The 21,257-nt window shown below is 46.7% G+C and overlaps 2 protein-coding genes and 1 long non-coding RNA gene across 4 annotated transcripts; 2 read left to right on the top strand and 1 right to left on the bottom strand.

Moving 5' to 3' along the window:
* Nucleotides 1–4,088: 4,088 nt before the first annotated feature.
* Nucleotides 4,089–5,457, top strand: LOC124682284. The gene is made up of 4 exons (XM_047216995.1): nucleotides 4,089–4,707; nucleotides 4,900–4,970; nucleotides 5,059–5,157; nucleotides 5,274–5,457. Exons 1-4 carry the CDS (start codon nucleotides 4,119–4,121, stop codon nucleotides 5,379–5,381), a joined length of 867 nt encoding a protein of 288 aa, XP_047072951.1. The 5' UTR covers nucleotides 4,089–4,118; the 3' UTR covers nucleotides 5,382–5,457.
* Nucleotides 5,458–6,229: 772 nt separating this feature from the next.
* LOC124682287 lies at nucleotides 6,230–7,678 on the top strand. Of its 2 annotated transcripts, XR_006996233.1 has the most exons (4): nucleotides 6,236–6,338; nucleotides 6,429–7,042; nucleotides 7,145–7,246; nucleotides 7,409–7,678. It is a non-coding gene; the product is annotated as an uncharacterized LOC124682287 (long non-coding RNA). The 2 variants fall into 2 exon arrangements; XR_006996232.1 differs by having other exon boundaries at nucleotides 6,230–7,042.
* A 568-nt stretch (nucleotides 7,679–8,246) lies between these two features.
* Nucleotides 8,247–10,424, bottom strand: LOC124682280. Its single transcript, XM_047216993.1, has 6 exons — nucleotides 10,218–10,424; nucleotides 10,026–10,118; nucleotides 9,830–9,946; nucleotides 9,529–9,645; nucleotides 9,262–9,324; nucleotides 8,247–9,131 (listed from the first exon to the last, which is right to left on the bottom strand). Exons 1-6 carry the CDS (start codon nucleotides 10,305–10,307, stop codon nucleotides 8,247–8,249), a joined length of 1,365 nt encoding a protein of 454 aa, XP_047072949.1. The 5' UTR covers nucleotides 10,308–10,424.
* Between the last annotated feature and the right edge of the window lie 10,833 nt (nucleotides 10,425–21,257).

Genomic DNA, 21,257 nt, shown 5'->3' with positions numbered 1-21,257 from the left:
AAACCCCTGCACTGAATTTTGGTATGATTTACACTCTCAAATATATACAATACACTTTCTCGCAAAAAAAATACAATACACTAGTTGAATATCCGTACGTTCCTACGTCTTCAAAACTTGTTTGTTGACTAAGAATCTATGAGAATTGTTCGGGCCAGCTGAGTGAATAGGGAGAAAAGTTCAGTTTATTCTCTCTTAATACCCCTCTCGCTGATCGGCAATACATGAAGAACTTATTGGGCATTGAAGTGGAAGCTTTTGCTGAAAGATATTTGGGCCTCCCTACTGTTGTTGGCCGTATCACGAGTGGTACGTTCGATCATATCGGCGAGCGTATACGGAGCAAGCTGAATGGCGGGTCTGAGCGCATGGTGTCTTGCGCCGGTCGGGAAATCTTTCTGAAAGTAGTAATTCAGGCGATTCTGCATGGGTTGTTTTAAACTGAACAAAAGAGTGTGCAAAACTCTGATTTCTTACATGGCACGATATTAGTGGAGTAGTTCGATTGATCGGCGATTTATTCACTGGATTGCCTGGGATCAGTTGGTGAAAAAGAGCCAGGGGCATGGGCTTCAGAGAATTGGAGCTTTTTAATTTGGCTTTACTCGGTAAGCATGGATGGAGGCTTATGACTGACCCGGAGTCTGTGTGGCACGGTATTGAAAACAAAATATTTCCCAATTCTAATTTTATGCAAGCGTCAGTTCCTCGGAGTGCGTCTGCTCGTGAGGCATTATCTTTGGGCTTGATTAAGCGCATTGGGGATGGCGCATCAGTGTCGATATGAACTGATAAGTGGATACCGGGAGTGAGATCGATGACACCATCGGTGCACATTGGCAATACACCACTGAATAATGTCTTAGAGTTGATTGACTCTGAAAACTGGACATGGAAGGAAATGGTGATCAGGAATAATTTTATTGCCCCTGAAGCGGATGCTATAATGAATATTCATTTGCGCTCAGGTAGTGGAGAAGATTTCTAGGCGTGGAATTTAGAAAAGTCGGGAAACTACACTGTTAAAACTCCGTATCGTGATCTGATGACGCGGAACGAAGCACATGCGTCACAAAAGTCCAACTTTTTGTGGCACATGAGCCACCGAATTTCCTTCGTCCATGTGCAGTACTGGACCCCGTGTGGGCTCCATAGAGTTTCTGTGGCGCATCCCTCCACATATGCCACAGAAAGCCACAATTCTGTGGCGCACCAATATTTCATGCGCCACCGAAATTTGAAAATTCTGTGGAGCATATGTATTTATGCGCCACAGAAATATTTTTGTGGAGCATGCACTTTTAGGTGCACTACAGAATACATTCATACCTATAATGATTTTCCTAGTAGTGTATGTAAGCATTCAAAGGCAGTAAGAGCATTGTCCGTGATCAACCGCCCCAGAACAACAACACTTTGATGTTCAGACATCACCATCAGCAAGATGAGCTTTAAATGATTCGCCAAAACTTTGGACGCAATTTTGTAAAGCACATTACAAGAGGCTGATAGGCCGACTTTTTTTAATCATCCGGGTTTGTAGTTTTCGGTATCAGCACAATAACAGAGTCACAAAAGCCATCAGGTAAATGACTCCCTTCGAGAAAACTCCAAACCACCTGGAAGATTGCATCCTGTAAGAAATCCCACTGGGTTTGATAGAAAAGAACCGGAAAGCCATCTGGGCCCGGTGCTTTGGTCGGCCCCATCTGGAAACGAGCTGTTTTGATCTACTCATTTGTATACTCTTTGATTAAGTCAGCATTCATCTCATCTGATACCTTCCGAGGTATAGCATCAAGAACAGTCTGTATAGAAATAGTAGGTTCAGACGTGAAGAGTTTCCCATAGAAATGTTGAACCATACTTTTCAATTCAGAGGCATCACCACATTTCGAGCCATCATGTCGCCGCAACACTTTGATCTTATTTGCACGTTTCCTTGCAGTAGCTCGAGCATGAAAGAAAGCAGTACCGCGGTTCCCCTTGCGCAGCCACTCCACACGGGAGCGTTGGCGTGCCATAACCTCCTCCCGTTCAAAGAGCTTGCAAAGGTCCTTTTCAATCTTGTGAATTTCATCGAACCCCTCGTTTGACGTCGCCAGCCGCAAATGGTATAACTTCCTCTCCATCTTACGAATTTTTTGGGGAATAGGCCCAAAAGTCTCCCGGCTCCAAGACTAAAGCAAGCCAACAACCTGGTGGAGCGTCGGCCAAGTAGACTGGAGCGAAATGTTACCATCAGCCTTCTCAGATCAAGCTTTTCCCCAAACCTCTTTGTAATCCGGGGCCCTCAACTAGGCGGCCTCAAAGCGGAAACCATACTGAACTGGAGTTGCACGGTCCCATTGGTTAAGAGTAGAGAGGTTTATCATAATGGCTAAATGATCTAAAGTTGTTGTGATAATATTTTCCACCGAACAATCATCAAACCGGGCCGTGAAGTCCCCATTAGCAACAACTCTATCCAGCCTAACCTTGACATGATCTTCTTCACATTGCCTATTACTTCATGTAAATTTGGGACCTGAGAAACCGAGGTCAAACAGTCCACAATCGTCCAAGCACTCACGGAGGAGAGACATTTGTGCCTCGGATCTGTCACGAGCACCAACATGGTCATCATGGGTAAGAGCTTCATTGAAATCTCTGTAGCAAATCCATGGTACTTTCCATTTGACCGAAGTCGATGAAGTAAGTCCCGGAATCCATGCCTCAATTCTCTTTTCGTCTCTCCATACACAAAGGTAGCCTTCCACGGTTCTCCTTCTTTCGATGACACAACGACATCGATGATGTGATCGTTGAAACCCTTGAGAGAGACAGTGTACTGCGGCAACTAGAACAAAGCAAGGCTCCCACGGAGGCCAGCACCACTGGCAGCAAAACTACCCGTGTAGCCCAAGGACCACATAATTTTTTGGGCTCTGGTATCCTTCATCTTCGTTTTGCACAAGAAGAGGAAGGATGGTCGATAAGTCTACACAAAATAGCGGAGCTCGCCAACTGCCGAGTCCGGCCCAAGACCTAACTCTCCTAGATTGCACTTCTATATATTGAAGGAAAACCCTACTTTTGGAGGCCTCCATTGTGGCGAAAATCCTCTCTTTTGGTAGCCATCAAGAAGTGGGAGGATCTCCTCCACGTTAGCACGAAGTTCAAGGAATAAAAGGGTGCAAGGGTCGCTGCCCCAAGGGCAGGCGCCGCCCATAGGGAGCCGTCGGCGCCTCCTGCCGAGGTGGCCGCCTGTCCCCCTTGGGGAGGCACCTTGTCTCCTCGCGGGGCCAAACTGTGGAAAGGTTTGGCCTATTGCACTAGCTTCCATGCGCCACGAGTATAGTGTCTCACTTTTAATTTTTCAATTTTTTACTTAGCCATGGCGAACCGCGTATAGGTGCGCCACGGGTACAAGATATACCTGGGGTGCACCGGTATATGGTGCGCCACGGCTAAGGGTGGGTGGACCTTCTAGCCAGATCAAGGGATAGGCGTGGCGCATTAGTATTAAAGGTGCGCCACAGATAGTTGAATAGGTGTGGCCTCGACTATATAGATGTGGCATACCGTCTTCTTGATGCGCCAAGCGTATATTTATAGTATTTTGTTTTTTTAGGCACTGAGCTTGTTTATACTTGGAAATATTTGAATAGGGTCTTGTTGAATAATAACACTCCTAATTTGTATGCTACACGAGCAACACTATCTGATCTAAATTAATTGTTGTAGGCTCAGTGAATCTAGAAAGATTGTGATAACATTTTTCCTAAATGTGTGATAATTAATTTGAGTTGAAGGGAGTAGTTTTTTTACGTACTATTAGGGCTTGTTTGGTTACAGAAATCCCGGCGGGATCCCGGCCTTTTCGCGGGAAAATTTTGCTCCTAGTCCGGAGGTCGGGAAAATATTCCCGGGCTTTGCTCCTGTTTCTGCCAATTTGGGCCGGAAATATTTACCTTGAAAAATTTGGCCCGAACAACCAAACGAGCCCTTAAACCCGGCGGAAATCCTCGCCGTCCGCTGAGTTTACGGCTCACACACTCCCGCGAGCCCCACCACATCATCACAAACACAAAAAAGATCCCGAGAAAACAAAACTGAACCCCGCAACCTCGTCGACCATGTCCATGGCCACCGCCGTCCTCCTCCGCCTCGCGCCGCTGCCGCCGCGCCCCAGCCCTCGCGCGCCCAGCTCCCCGAAGCCCGCTCTCCTCCCGCCCCTCGCCTGCCACCGCGGCCGCGCCTCGGGCGCCATCAGGGCCGCCGGCGACGGGCTCGCCGACCAGAACACCGTGTACACGGGCGTGTACGGGCCCTGGTCCGTGGACGACGCGGACGTGCGCGAGGTGCTGCTGTACCGTGCCGGGCTCGTCACCGCCGCGGCCTCCTTCCTGGCCGCCTCCTCGGGGGCGTTCCTGCCGGCGGGGAGCCCCGCCGGCGACGCCGTCCGGCAGGGCGCCGACCTGCTCTACGCCGCCGGGGCCGCGGGGCTCGGGCTGTCGCTCGTGCTGATACACATCTACGTCACACCCATCAAGCGGTTCCTCCAGGCGCTGTGGGCCGTGGGCGTGCTCGGGTCCGTCGGGACCTACGCCCTCGCCGCGCAGCCGCTCGGCGAGGGGCTCGTCCGCTACGTGCTCGACCACCCGGGCGCCATGTGGTTCGTCGGGCCCACCTTCGCCGCGCTCACCGGCCTCGTCTTCAAGGAAGGTACTGTCTCTGCTTCTGAATGAGTGTCTCCCTAATTGTGCTGATTACAATTGTGCTGATTAGATCAGTTTGTAGCATTGACTGGATATATACTCTGATCGATTAGTTCATGTGCTGAAACCTTCCACTGAATGTTTGTCTGTGTACGTCAGTTTGTGAAATGTATCTGACAATATACCTGTGCACTCACAGGACTCTGCTATGGAAAATTGGAGGCTGGTATCTTGACGTTTGTTATCCCCACCCTTCTCCTTGGACACCTGGTAAATCAGATATCTGAAATTTAGCACCTCAGACTGGATGCAGTGATCAATCTGTATTTTCTTACACTTGTGTCCTGGTCATATGCAGTCTGGGTTGATGGACGATGGAGCAAAATTGGGCCTCTTGGGAGTGTGGATGGCACTCTTCACCGTGTTCGCCGCGAGGAAATTCCAGCAGCCCATTAAGGTATAATATCAGGAATTGCCTTTCGGTGACAAGAGGGTTTTATCATCATTTGTGGCTATTAAGAAATTCTTGGTCGAAATTTACAATAATGTTCTGCTGTGTTGCTGACAATGAAGGACGACATCGGCGACAAGTCTGTTTTCATGTTCAACGCACTCCCTGAAGAAGAAAAGAAAGCCCTGCTGCAGAAGCTCGAGGCACCAACCGAGCAGAAGTTCGAATAGCAGATATCCATCAGGCACAATGACGATAGCCAGTTGATGGACTTCCAGATCGGTGCCTCCCTGAAGAGGAAGGGAAACTTTGTACTAAAGCTCGAGGGGGGCAAACTGAGCAGAAACTCCAAATAGCTGTAGCAAGCACAATGCTGATGTCTAGTCGTGATCTGGCAGATGTATGTAGCATAACAGATGTAAATGGTAGTTCTGGAGACCAGGGCATCACGCCAATATGTAGATGAGAATGCTGCAATTGTGATCTAGCTGCAAAACCTGTTATTGGATGTGCCTGGCCAACCCCTGGTGTCAGTAATTTTTAGAACAAGAGGCTACAGCTTGCACCTCTCAAAGTGGAACACTTTGTTGAACATATTACTGCTGCACGCTGTGAGGTTGCATATGTTCAGTAAAAACATGGGTTGCCAGCTGCATAAGTTCGTTTGGTGGTTTTACAGTTTGTAGGTGCAGCATAATTCCCCATCGGTGCTAACGAGAGGTGTCGTTTGTTGCCACCTTAGTTCAGTATGTTTTCCCAAATAGCAATCAGATCATGCTGAGGTGCAGTGCTCACACATGGGTTTAATTTTTGCAATTTGTGTTAACTTTCACATATTGAAAATTTTGAGTTATCAATGAATGATAGCAGAAGCATTTTGTATTGGTCAGGCCACAAAAGGACAGGGATGATATGCAAAATACTGAAGAACTCCAGCTGTAAGGCGCTGCTCGGTGAATGAATCAGTGTAGCTTACTTTTCAGGTATGATTGTACCCTCAAGACTGGTTATCAACATGCATTTTGCGTCCAGGTCGTATAGTTTCTGAATTCTTAGGGGTGCCTGTGCAGCCAGTGATTTTGCCTCTACATGGTCTTAAAGATAGCAGAATCTTAGCTCCACCTGAGACACTTGGTGATGTGCAACTTTTCTCCTGAACTGTGATTGTGTTTTGTCACAAGCTGCTAGTATGTCAGAAGCCACCAGAGTTGTTTCGCTGTAAGTTATTTTTTAAGTTTCATTCTTCATCTCAGTGCCAATATTGTCACCTTTTGTAGTTTCTGGTGCCACCCATGAGAAGCCACAAAATCTGGGCTTACTAGCATGTTTTTTGTAACTTGTGTTTTCTATGCCCTTGCTCGGTGAGGGGTTGGTCCGCTACGTGCTTGAGCACCCATGGGTGATGTGGTTCGTCAGGCCAACATTCACTGTGCTGACTGGCCTCTTCTTCAAACAAGGTACTCTGAAAGTCACTTTGTGTATGTGCGCTAATGAACGGATTTGAATGGTTCGCCTTGTTTCATCAATAGCATAGTCCTTTGTAGTGTTCATAGGATGCATTGTGATTGATTAGTAAAGTGGCAAAACCATTACACTGAAAGTTTAGGCTGTGAAATGTATTTCACAACAAATGCACTGTGGAATTGATTGGTTCATCTTTATTTATCCCCTCTAACAATTACATGGAGTTGATTTGATCAGAGAACTTTGTAGCGTTCACTGGATGCACTCTGTTCGACTGAATACTTCAATTTGTGATCCCCACCCTTCTTCTTGGACACCTGGTAAATTAATATCTGGCAACAAATGCACTCTCACAGGACTCCGGTATGGAAAATTGGAAGCTGGCATCTTCATGTTTGTGATCCCCATCCTTCTTCTTGGACACGTGGTAATTTATATATCTGAGGTTTAGCACCTCAGCTCGATCAGACCAGACGAAATGCAGTGGTTCACCTGTATGTTGTTACAGTAGTTTTCTGAACATATGCAGTATGGTTTGATGACGATGGGGCAAAACTGGGCCCTTTAGGACTGTGGATGCCTGGCACCTTTCACCGTGTTCGATGCTAGAAAATTGCAGCAACCCATTAAGGTACAATTTAATCGCCTCCATCCTGCTGCTCCACCAAACATCACTATCGAGTCTGCGGCAGAGCCATGGCTGTGTGCCGAACCAAGCACCGTCCTCGCGACTATTGATTTCTTTAGCCTGTACCTATTCTGCCATTATTAATCAAGTTGGTCGAACTGGAAGTGTCATGTCCATCCAACGCCCTCCTGATGCTGACCAGAGCCTCATTTCCCAACTAGTGTGGCACGAGTTCATGGTGTTCAGCGACGTGCCTGTTTCTGTGATATGGCCACTTCCAAGGGAAAGGCTTGACTTGCATCAATTGTTTACGCCTGTACTTTTGAAGGTCGAGCGCCACAGCATTAGGATCTGACCAATGCCATGGCCTTCTTTCAGTTACAGTTAAGACGGTTTCCCATATGAGTTACCAAGATGCTGGAGCGAGACAAGGTTATGGGCACGGGTGCTGGGCAGCATCCAAGCTCCTTGGACATCATGGAGTCGTTCTTGTAGTGGAGTGCAGCGGGAATCGAGGAACAGAGAATGCATTGGTCACATAGCTGATGTGCAAGGCAGTTAGTGTCATGGCGTACATGTGTTAGTTTGGTCAACAACCCTGTGTGCTCAAGAAAGCATGTGACTCCATGAGGAAGATGAGTCTCGTGTAATGGCAAGCTAAGCCTGTAGGATGTGACACCATAGCTGGCTAGCACACGGTCATGGCATTAGCCTCATGTAGTGCACAGAGTATAGTGTATACTGCATATGGAGACTGTTAATTTCGTTGTTAAGCACCAATATTGATCAAGTGTTTTCCTGATAGGATAGTTCCTTGCTCTGTCACGTGTAATGCTTTTTTCCCCATTCAGTTTGATTTACAGCACATATAATCAGGTTCTGTACGACAATGTATATCAAATCTACTTGCATTTCGTGTAATCGAAACTGCCATATCTATTATTAACAGGACACCTATGTAGGAATCAGGTGGCTAGATAGGCACCTATGCACAGTTAGATCCCTATTTCCTCGGTGAAGCAGAGGCCGCAGAGTGTTGTCTGACACTCCCCTGCCACACGCAGAGGCCGCAGAATGTTGTCTGACACTCCCCTGCCACATGCAACGATGACGATGAGGCAAGCGCTGGCGGGGACCAAGACATGTCGCTGCTGGGCAAGCCAAAGAACTTATCAGGGGTATCACCTGCTATCAGGGCCTTTATCACCTCCTCCTCCTCCGTGACAATTGGGCTGCCGCCCTCCGCCGCCTCAGTGAGTCGTCCCTGCTGCTCGGCATCAGCATTCAGCATCGGGGCGTTGTCCAACCCGCTGTCGTCGAACATCGGGTAGTCGCCAGGTTCAAGTATGCCGGCAAACCACGCAAGTGGATCCCCATCGCCGTTGTCACCTCTGACAGGCATCGGGTTGTCGTTGTCCAGAAATGCCCAGAGCTTATTGTACACCTCAGCACTGTGGTTCGCGTCAACACCTGATGGTTGCTCGGGCTGAACAGCTTGGGGTTGAGGCATTACACTGCCACCGGCAAATCCATCATTGTCGACTCTGACAGCCACAGGATTGTCGTCAGGTATGATGTCCAGGTGCTCTGCGGGAACGCTGACGTAGTCATCTCCTCCAGCGTCAGGCATGATTGGATGCTCAATAACACTATGACTGCGGTCAGCAGTAATGTCTGCCCTTTCCTGACAAACACCCGTTGCTTGGTGCTCCCCCCAGGCCTTTCTCTTCTTGACACCGGAGCTCGACGCCACTGCAGATGGGATTGCGCGCTCCACCTCTGCAACTTGTGCTTCTGACACCAAACCCTTGTCAAAAAATGCTGAGTGGAGGGCTTGCACGCAACGTTCTGCCTCATGGTCATTCACCACAAAGGAAATTTTCATCACCTGCTTATGAACAATTACCATCACTCCCGTTGCATAGAACTCAGTTCCACATTTGCTCAATTTGATTTAAACAGATAAGAGTGGATGAAAACATAAATCATGCATATTCTTGTGAAAGAGAAGTGATTACCTCGGATGATGTTTGCGAGATCATCTGGGCCGTAACATTAATGCTCCGGAGAACATTCACCGCCTGGCATGCGGCAGCACACAACAATGATAACATACAAAATGAAGAACAACGGAAAGCTAAAGGAACAGTAGACATTCCCTGGTACTGTAATAGCAACTAGAAAAATTACGACAAAATTGTTTTCATTTCCCCACAAAAAAAGCGTTTCATTTTTTCTAAAACACTACACAAAGTTTTGGTCGCTAAGTGTTATGTGGTTCTTACCTTTTCAAGAATGAGTTGTGACATCTGTGCGTTCCCTATCAGGGAGATGGCTGATCTGTTCTCTAGTCGATCAACAATTGCAATTTCTTTAAGATCCCCAATTACACTATCAAGCTCCTGCAAAATAATTAGAAAAACCAAATAATCTGGAGCACAATTTCTATTCCAGAAGTAACTTAATACTTTTTATGAAGAAAATATAATACATTCTTTTAGAGAAAAACATAATACTAGGACAGACAAAAATGTGCACTTGGCCGTATTGTTCAAACACAGAATATAATATGATTCAAATGTTTACCAGCTGGACCAATTCATGACTCGACGTTTTTGGTGGAATTGTTATCAATGATATCTTGCCTTCACTAGTAACCACACAACTGACAAAAATGCCCAATTTTTCGAAAATTGAGAAGGACTGCAAAAATAACATAATCATACCAACAATAATTAAACTCAAAACATGAACAAAGGAGCTACATATGTCGCTACAGTACCTTCGCTAGAAAACCGGACTGGTGTAGAATCCTTCTGCTCTTTATGTTCAGCACTGTAACATTTGATTTCAGCATAATGCTGGTTAATATAACCTGAAAGTAATTGAACACTCAAGGTCAGCAAACAGCAATTAATAATTACTAGACACAGAAGAATTCACAACAAGGTAGTACTATGTTCATACTACGAACCTTGCTCATATCTCTTGTTGCAGTAATCAAAGTACCTGGTGCTTGAGGGTTGAGCAAGTTCTTAACTGCCACTCGTATGCCCCCTTCCATAGCTAGTTGCACTGACTGGGGATACAAAGGTGACGAATTATAACAATAGAAGATCACTCTAGCTTTGCTAAATCAGCAAGGAAGTATCGCAAGTAACTCCAGCAATACATATCAAAAGAAGTTATATATGCGACAGTATTCACTGCCTAGACGTTTCTGGGCTGAAGCAACCTCCACCGCTTGTTACTTGATAAACAGGTCACCTTGCATTCCGCTTGATAAGAAAACTCCTATTGAGGTATGGTCTGGTTCACCTGCTGATTATTCACAGTTGAGAGTTTTTGGTAGCACTGCTTATGCTCATGTTGATAATGGAAAGTTAGAGCCTAGGGCTGTTAAGTGTGTGTTTCTTGGTTATGGTTCAGGAGTTAAGGCATACAAGTTATGGAATCCTGAAACTAAGAAAGTTTTGCATAGCAGGAATGTAGTCTTCAATGAGGCTGTCATGTTTTATAAGAGTTCATCTACAGATGTTACTGATGCTGTTGATTTTTCTGATAATTCTGATGATGAACAAGAGAGGATTAGCGTGCAGGTGGAGCACGTGGAGGAGAAAGAAAATGATGTTGCTGAAAATGATAACACTGTTGCTCAGCACTCACCACCTGTTTTGCAGCAAACAAATAGTTCCATTGCTGCTGATAGACCGAGGCGTAACAAAGGTCCACGTCCTCGTTTGATTGAAGAATGTAATCTTGTTCACCATGCTTTGAGTTGTGCTGAACAGGTGGAGCATGATACTGAACCTGCTACATATACTGAGGCTGTTGCATCCGTTGACCGCGTGAAGTGGATTTCCGCTATGCAAGAGGAGATGCAATCGCTTGACAAGAATGGCACATGGGATGTTGTGCCCTTGCCTAAACAAAAGAAGGCTGTCCGCTGTAAGTGGATATTTAAAAGAAAGGAATGTTTGTCACCTAATGAGCCTCCAAGGTATAAGGCAAGGTTAGTAGCAAAAGGTTTCAGCCAAATTCCAGGTATTGATTATAATGATGTATTCTCTCCGGTTGTGAAGCATAGTTCCATTCGTGCATTCTTTGGTATTGTGGATGCGTGATCTTGAGCTTGAGCAGTTAGATGTGAAGACTGCTTTTCTGCATGGTGAGCTTGAGGAGGAGATATACATGGACCAACCTGAAGGTTTTGTTGTGCCTGGTAAGGAGGATCTTGTTTGTAAGTTGAAGAGGTCCCTTTATGGTCTGAAACAGTCTCCAAGACAGTGGTACAAAAGGTTTGATTCATTTATGCTTGCACATGAGTTTAAGAGATCTAAGTATGATAGTTGCGTTTATATCAAGTTTGTTAATGGATCACCAATATACTTGTTGTTATATGTTGATGATATGTTGATTGCTGCCAAGAGCAAGAAAGAGATCACTACTTTAAAGTCACAGTTAAGTAGTGAGTTTGATATGAAGGATCTTGGTGCTGCTAAGAAAATACTAGGTATGGAAATTACAAGAGACAGAAAATCTAGTGTGTTATTTCTTAGTCAGCAAAATTACATTCAGAAAGTTCTTCATCGTTTCAATATGCATGATGCAAAGTCTGTTAGTACACCTATTGCTCCTCACTTTAAGTTGTCAGCATTGCAATGTCCTAGTACTGATGGAGATATTGAGTACATGTCACGAGTTCCATATTCTAGTGCTGTTGGTTCCTTGATGTATGCCATGGTTTGTTCTCGTCCTGATTTATCATATGCTATGAGTTTGGTCAGTCGATACATGGCTAATCCTGGTAAAGAACATTGGAAAGCTGTTCAGTGGATTTTCAGGTACCTTCGTGGCACATCCAAAGCTTGCTTGAAGTTTGTCAAGACCGGTGAGGGACTCGTAGGCTATGTGGATTCAGATTTTGCTGCCGATTTGGATAAGAGAAGATCCCTCACAGGTTATGTGTTCACTGTTGGTGGATGTGCTGTGAGTTGGAAGGCAACGTTACAAGCTGTTGTTGCCCAATCTACAACCGAAGCAGAATATATAGCAATTAATGAAGCTTGCAAAGAGTCTGTTTGGTTGAAAGGTTTGTATGCTGAGTTTTGTGGAGATGATTCTTGCATTAACTTGTTTTCTGATAGTCAAAGTGCAATATAACTTACTAAAGATCAAATGTTCCATGAGAGGACAAAGCACATTGATATCAAGTACCATTATGTCCGCGACATTGTTGCTCAAGGTAAACTGAAGGTATGCAAGATAAGTACTCATGATAATCCTGCTGATATGATGACAAAGCCAGTTCCTGTTTCCAAGTTTGAGCTTTGCTCGAGCTTGGTTGGTATAACTGTTTAGCCCAAGTGGCTGTTGGCGCCAGCTAGTGTTTTTTCTTTGTTGTTCAGGAGATTGTTGAAGTTCATGCTAAAAGATGGAATTTGTCTCAAGGTGGAGTTTGTTGTATTGTGATCCAAATTCATATACTAAAGGGAGGCTAACTTCTGACGAGCGGAGCGAGGTACGGATCGTTGACACCGCCTATATATATACATCTTGTAAGCCGCCGGCTAGGGTTTATCAGATTATAAGATAACCCACGGCGTTTGTAAACACTCCCCGATATAGTGAAGTTTTGCTGGCTGGCGCCCGTGGTTTTTTCCCCTTCTGTGTTGGAAGGGGTTTTCCACGTTAAATCTCGTGTCTCCGCTGCGATTTCCTTTATCGTTCTTCGTTATTTGCTTGTCGCTTTTATAACACCGGAGAAGACACCTGTTGCCTTCGCCCAGGTTTAAAGGGCGATGAGATAAAATTAGGAATCTTAGGAGTGTGGATGACAGTCTTCACCGTGTTCACCCTTGACCGTGAGAAATTTCCAGAAGCTTATTAATTAAAGCACTATGAATTCATTTCCCATGAAAATGTTTATAATCAGTTATATATGGCTATTACAAAATTCTCGGTTGAATCTTACAATTTTGGTCTATTGTGTTCCTGCCTTGCTGCTACTTTTGGGGAGCCGGTATGAGGAATCGGCTAAACCCTTGTTCTTCCCATTTCCTTTCGTGCTCTTGTCCACTACTTGGATTGTATTTATGCTCAACTCTGCTTAACACGAACACTTGAGCATTTTGCTGGATCTTAGAAAAAAAAAGTTTGCTACTGAAGCTCATAGGGGGCAAACAGAGCCGATTCTCGAATAGATGTATCTTAGAAAAAGAAAAGTTTGCTACTGAAGCTAGCATTTTGCTGGACCTTAGAAAAAAAAGTTTGCTACTGAAGCTCTATGGCGATACCTAGAAATAGTTTATAACCAGAACACTTGAGCATCAAAATCCACGTTGTACCTGGAGACTTTGTAAGAGCGAGCCCGGCGAGCTACGGTCACCGGTTTGCCGTCCTTGTCCCGCTCCAGACAGAAAGAGGTGAGCCGGAGAAGACACTTGTCGCCTTCGCCCAAGCACTCCTGTTCTTTCCCGTCCGGTCGCAGGCGTTCCATGAGGCAGTACTTGCTGCCACCTTGGCATGGTGCCATGGGCACGAGCTTTGCGTCGATGTGCTCCCAACCAGCTGCGATATCCTCGTCGAGGCGACACAGCTTTTCACTGCCCACTGCATACTCCAGCTTAGCGTCCATGACATTGACAGTGCAGAGGTGCCCATCTGTGTGACGAACGAAATCGCTGCTGTCGTTGCTTAGGCCGACCCACGTGTCTAGCTCGCCGTCATAGTAGGCGTGGCCGACCACCGGCATTCCACGCTTGTTTCGCTGTGTCCACTCTCCGGTCGCCGAGCTGAAAGAAAAGAAACCACCGGGCGACCCGGACCAACACAGGCAGACAGACACGAAGACGTCATGGTGCGCCGACCCCGGCGGCGCGTGCACCGCGTGGCCCGTGATGCTGGTTGGGTTGAACGGGAGCATCAGGTTGTCGCTCCAGCACCACCGCGAGGTAGGAGACAGTGGCCGCTTCCAGCCCCACAGCTTCATGTCGCCGCCGCCATCCGCGGCGAGGCAGTGCAGTCCGCCGGGGAAGGCGCCCGTCACTCTGTGTGCAAACTCGGGCTCTGCGGATTCGACCATGTACAGCCTTTGCCCGACCGTGATGGCAGCGTCGTAGCCGAGCAATAGACCATTGGGGACCTGAGGCGAGACGACCATCGCCGCCGTCTCGGTGTCGTAGATCAAGGCGGCGCCAACGAGGGTGTCTTCGTTTTCTTGAAAACCGAGGCAAGTCCCGACTGCGACGATGCATCTGCCCACGGCGGCGAATTGCGCGTCGTCGCCGACGGCTGGAAACGCCACTCGGAGGACCGGAGGCCCGGGAAGCCGCCGCACGCCGCCGCTGTCAAGATCGTCATCCCGGCGGTCGTTGTCGATGTCCAGCTTGTAGATGCCGTAGCCGTCCTTGTGGTCATCAAGCACCACGTACAGATGTCGCTTCGCCGCCAGATTGCGATTGGTCTCGGCGTGAGAATTGCTGTTGGAGTTGGAGGCGTATCCTCGCGGGCCGATCAGGTTGCTGCCGCCGACGACGGCGGACAACTGGCTCGCATGGCGGCGAGAGGAGAGGAGGAGGTGAGCTCGACGGGGCAATGATCGCAGTGCCCACATTGTACCCGACGGCAGGCCAATGGGGCTAGGGTTTTATTTGGTAGTTGATGATGAACGGCCGCGTCTTCGCGATCAATGCTGGATTCCGTCGATCTCAGCCCTCTTGTCAATAGTAGCGTCAATTATTAACAACCACGGGCAACATCTTAGGCAAGACGGCAAGAGGTTGTTTTGCAAATAATTTTTAAAAATATATTCTCTCCCATCCAAATTAACTACTCCATGTCATCTAGATATGAATGTAGGGAAATGATACGGAGAAGCGCCGCACGCCTAGCGCTCCCGTGCGACGCGAGTCGTCAGAAAAAACGCATCGCACTCTTGGGGACCGACCGCATATCCATCATTATTTTCCTTTGCCCTGTGCCTTATCTATCGGGAGTGTTCTCCACCACACACCTCTCCGTGTGAAACCAGCAGGAAAGCAGCAGAGTCCAGCACCACGCCGCCGTGAAGAGACGAAGAAACCGCCACCACGGAGCACAGTCGGGGAGGCCACCGCGGCCATGAACGGCGGTGGAGAGCGCCGCCGTGGCCGAGCACGCACCAGCAGGGAGGCGCGGCCATGCACGACGGAGGAGGCCGCCATCTCCTAGCACGCCGGGGAGGGAGCGGCCGCTGCCCTTTACGGCGGGAGAGGGCGCCACCGCGGCCAAGCTCGAAGCAGCGGGGAGGGCGCCGGCGCATCCATGCACGGTGGGAGGTTTCCGGTGTTTTCTCTAGGGACTAGGGATGCCGGAGGGGTGGATGGGCGCGGCCAACATCTTCGCGCAGGGGAGCATCGGGGGAATGGTGGCCATTGTTGAGCACCGAGCGGAGGTGTCGCACCAATTAGGGATAATTACCTGTTTTACAAATTCCAACATTAATTTGCATTAAATGCCCGATTAATTTGAAGGAATTACCGGATTTATTAGTGGTAACTTACAGATTAGTACTTTGATCTAACTGCCCTATTTAACAATTGCCAGATTAATTAAGGTCTAGTTGCCTAATTAGGAAGTAAGTATAATTTTGCCACAATAATTAATGCGCGCCATTGATGGACATTTATTTCTGTTGGGAGAAACACATTCAATAACGTGGGCCAGTTGTTTTTGCATGCACCGGCGCTGAGTTTCCGGCTATCCATACTGCTGCTGTAGAGCTCGGCCCTAGATCATTGGGCCCAAAGTGAAAGTCCTACCAAAAGTCCAAAAGCTACGCGAATGGACGGAAACAGCAGCCGAACAAGCCGCCGCACGGAAGGGCTCCGCGTGCGGCGCCGCCGCCTAGTTGAATGTATCTAGTCAACAAATGCATCTAGGTACATCAGTATCTAGATAAAGTGGAGTCAATTAATTTACATCGGAGGTTGATCATGCATGAAAACCTATAAAAAAAAAATCATAATGTACATCGCACGCACACTAATAGATGGAACCCATGGTTTGGCACGTCGACTTCTCCCATCACAACCGAACGCATCACATGTCCGCTGGAGCTTTGGAGGCCACCGTCTCCGAAGTCGTCGGCTGCGTTGTCCGATGGTTGCTCCCGGACACGCAAGGGCGACGCTTTTTGGGCTGCCACCGTCGCAGCTAACAGACTGGAGTTACTTTGGGGGTATACAACAAGTCCACAACTTCACCTGACAAAGGGGTGGATGGACCGTGTCGTGGACCCGAAGCGATGTCGGTCCCTTCGAGCTTCGACGATGTTCACCTGTTCTTTGTGAGTGTCGGCGGCGCGGTGCTCAACTTCGAGACTAAGTTCTAGCGCGTTGAGAAAGCGATCCTGCAGCGATGGGAGGGCTAACTCTACGGTGCACTCGAGGAGTGCAAGTACGAGGAGAGCTACGCCAAGTTCCTGCAGGCAGGGTACAAAGAGAGACGATGGCAACGAGCAGATCGTCGACGCCCACAGAGACAAGCTGGTCGCCAAATGCCTCCACAACGATGAAGTGTTCTGGGACGACATTGATTGAAGATTTCTTCCTTTATCATGCGGGAGAGATCGGGGAGGAAGGCCAGGAGGCCCTCAAGCTCGACGATGGCGGTAAGTTGATGCGGATAAGGTTTGTGGGGACAAGCCTGTTGAAATAAATGGGCTAATCCCTTTGGACCATGTAGTATTTCAACCTTTCCTATAAATCTCAAAGCTTACATATGTGGCATCTTATGTGAGTTTGAGCCAAGTTGGTGGCAGCTCACAAAGGAGTGGCAAGAGGTGGGAAGTTTAGTCATACATGGATAGTTGGGAGGAAGTTAGAACACCTTATAAGGTGGGTTGTTCCACCACTAGTAAATGAGTAAGAAGAGGAGTGGTATAAGCGCTCCTCCTCGCACGACACAGCTCGCGTGTACGTGCCGCACTTGTGTTGAGTGGATTGAGACTCGAGCCGAGACTTTTCTTTCTTTTTGCAGTTCAGGAAAACGAATATAAGCCTAGACGGACGCGTCGCAGTTACTCGGTTCGGGTCGCTCCCGGATCGTGGGCTATTTGTACCCGAAACGAAATGTGCGACGTGGACGTGAACCACGTTGCCTAGAGTTTCATGTGCCTATATAATCTCTTGCACGGCTACCACAGAAACACATATGATACACGAGTTAGGGTTTTGCCACCTCTCTCTGCTTGCACCGCCGTCGTAGCGTACTCCATCCCGCCTGCCAGCATGCACCGTCGAATGGGAGAGCAGGTCTCCAGAACCACTCGCCTTTCCGATCATGTACGGGAGAGGGAAAATTAGGTTTTTGGGAAGTGCTATGTGCGACAGCTCAAACTCTTCATCACGGGTCGTCATCCGTCCAAGTCAGGCGGTGCTTCCTATCGTCGTCTTCAATACCGTCTACTTCGACCCATCTTCACCAACGTTATTGTTTCAGCGCCGACTGACATAGGCATCCCCAATGGGCCTGCCAAAGATGGTACCCGGGGTTTACTGAAGGCCCAGGACTCGAAGAATAAGAAGATTCGGAAGCCCATTTAGTGTTAAGGAAAGATAGATTGTATTAGGAAAGGTAGAGATTTGTAATCTTACGGGTTGGGTACGAAACCCTCCCAAACTCTGTAACTTGTGTATTACGAAACCCTCGGCTCCACCCTCTATATAAGGGGGAGTCGAGGGACCAAGAAAGGATCGAATCTATTGTCAACAGAACCCTAGTTTTTACAATCAGCGAGTACTTTTCGGCTGAAACCTTCGAGATCTACTTGCCCTCTACTTCTAGCAAAACCCTAGTCTACGATTGATGACCCACAAGTATAGGGGGTGTATCGTAGTACTTTCGATAAATAAGAGTGTCGAACCCAACGAGGAGCAGAAGGTGTTGACAAGCAGTTTCGATGAAGGATTCACTGTAAATGCTCACAGACAAGTATTCGGGGGATTTTGATATTGCAGATAAATAAAGTACAAGTAAATAAAATGCGAGAGAAATAATTGCAGCGAGTGGCCCAATCCTTTTTAGCACAAAGGACAAGCCGGTTTGTTTACTTATAATGACCAAACGTTCTTGAGGACACAAGGGGATTTTAGTCTAGTACTTTCGCTTCATGTGGCTAAATAATCTTCATTGTTTTGATAAGTGTTGTGTGGGTGAACCTATGCTAATGCACCGCCCTTCCTAGGACTAATACATACTTGTGATTATACCCCTTGCAAGCATCCGCAACTACAAGAAAGTAATTAAGATAAATCTAACCACGACCTTAAACTCGAGATCCTGCGATCCCTCCTCGCATCGATATACTAACGGGGGCTTAGGTTTCCGTCACTCCAAGCAACCCCGCAATTAGCAACCGAATACAAGATGCACTCCCCTAGGCCCATAAATGGTGAAGTGTCGTGTAGTCGACGTTCACACGACACCACTAGAAGAATGACACCACAACTTAAATATCATAACATTGAATATTACTCAACCATAATTCACTACTAGCATTTAGACTTCACCCATGTCCTCAAGAACTAAACGAACTACTCACGAGACATCATATGGAATACAATCAGAGGTGATATGATGATGAATAACAATCTGAACATAAACCTTGGTTCAATGGTTTCACTCAATAGCATCTATAACAAGTAGAGAATAATGCCGGGAGAGTTTCCCCTATCATACAATCAAGATTTAACCCGAATTGTTACAGCGGTGACGAGGTGCAGCGGTGGTGATGGCGGTGTAGATGGTGGAGATGATGATGATGATGATGGAGATGATGTCCCGCTCGATGACGATGGCGATGGCGTCGATTTCCCCCTCCGGGAGGGAATTTCCCGGCGGATTCCTGCCCGCCGGAGAGCTCTTTTCTCTCTCGGTGTTCTCCGCCCTGCGAGGCGGCCGTAACCCTTCGTGAGGTCCTCTCCGTGGCTTAGGTTTTCGGGACGAAGGAGTACGCGAAGAAAAGGAGGCGAAAGGGGTCGTGGGCCCCCGGACCACATGGTGGCGCGGCCGAGCCATGGGCCGCGCCACCCTAGGGTCCGGGCCCACCTTGGCTCCTCTCTGCTCCCCTTCTGGCTCCCTCCGTCATCTGGAAAAATAGGAATTTACGTGAAATTCCCTTCCACAGTTGATCTTCCAAAATATTGCGTTCTGACGGTGCTTTTTCCAGCAGAATCCTGGCTTCGGTGCTTGATCCTCCAATGATGATGAAACATGCAAAATAGATGAAATAACATAAGTATTGTGTCCCAATATGAAATATATCAATGAATAACGAGCAAATTATGATACAAAATAGTGATGCAAATTGGACGTATCAACTCCCCCAAGCTTAGACCTCGCTTGTCCCCAAGCGAAGCCGAGCTCGATAAACAAGACCACATGTTTATGGAGTGAAGAGTCGATAAATAAAATACGGACAAGAAGCATCATATTCATTCACACAAGACATTCTAGTAAACAACTTCCTCATATAACTCATCTTGAAATAGGTAAAGAGAAATCACAAGTAAAGGTGCATAAGAAATCATAGTTGGTGATGGCAAACTTTGTTCTTGGTCAGAGAACTACTAACGGATTGTACTTCTAAGCAAAGCTTTCATATTAGAATTTATAGCTGGGCTTCCATATTTAAGCATAACAATCTCCTCATAATCATTGATAACTTCAAAGTCATATTCATTCAGATAAAATAGGTACTAAACAAGAAAGTATAAAAGACATGATTAACTGAATCATAGCATAAATGATTGGTTCACAACAACTCAATTGCTTGCTTGAGATAGAGAGAAATAGGTTTACTGACTCAACATAAAAGTAAAAGACAGGCCCTTCGCGAGAGGGAAGCGGGGATTAAATCATGTGCTAGAGCTTTTCAAGTTTTGAAATCATATAAAGAGCATAAAAGTAAGATTTTGAGCGGTGTTTGTTGTTGTCAACGAATGGTAGCGGGCACTCTAACCCCCTTGCCAAACGAACCTTTCAAAGAGCGGCTCCCATGAGGGACGGCATCTCTACCAGCAAGGTAGATCATCCCCCTTCTCTTTTGTTTACACATGTGTTTTAGTTTTATTAAGGATGACACTCCCCCCAACCTTGGCTTTCTCAATCCATGGCTAACCGAATCCTCGGGTGCCTTCCAACATTCACATACCATGGAGGAGTGTCTATTGCAAAATTAAGTTGCTTACCGATAAATCGAGCAAAACATGTGAAGAGAATTATTAATGAAAGTTATTAATTGGGGCTGGGAACCCCGATGCCAGCTCTTATTGCAAAGTTATTGGATAAGCGGATGTGCCACTAGTCCATTGGTGAAAGTCCGCCCAACAAGATTGAAAGATAAAACACCACATACTTCCTCATGAGCTATAAAACATTGACACAAATAAGGAGTAGTAGTTTGAATAATTTAAAGGTAGCACATGAAGTATTTACTTGGAATGGCAGAAAATACCATGTAGTAGGTAGGTATGGTGGACACAAATGGCATAGGTTTGGTCTAAGGTTATGGATGTATGAGAAGCATCTCCTCTCGATACAGGTCTTTGGCTAGCAAGGTTTGATAGAAAGCATAAAGGTTGAGGGAAACAAACAAATATACATATGATAGAAACAATCATGCATCTTTCTCATAAGCACAAGCAATTTTAACTTCAGAATACTAAGCATAGAGATAATAGAGTAATATATCTAAGTGTATTTCTCTCTTCTATTCAAACATCAGGGTGTTGGTTCTATTGACCAATGCTAAGTTTGCCAAAATCAAATAGATTTACTTGATGCTCCCAAAAGTGATATCAATACTCATGTCAAGAGTAATCATATATAATGGAGATTGCAAACTAAAATAAGGTGTGCAAAAAGTAAATGATAAGACTTCTCATTAATATTCCATAACGATAACTCACACCAACGGATACATAGATAACTAACTAAGAGAGATACTTCCACATTGCATACTATTCTATAT

Source organism: Lolium rigidum, unplaced genomic scaffold (genome assembly GCF_022539505.1).
Source record: "Lolium rigidum isolate FL_2022 unplaced genomic scaffold, APGP_CSIRO_Lrig_0.1 contig_8179_1, whole genome shotgun sequence".
NCBI classification, from domain to species: domain Eukaryota; kingdom Viridiplantae; phylum Streptophyta; class Magnoliopsida; order Poales; family Poaceae; genus Lolium; species Lolium rigidum.
Note: the sequence above shows the minus strand (reverse complement) of the source record. Positions and strands in the feature narration are given on the sequence as shown.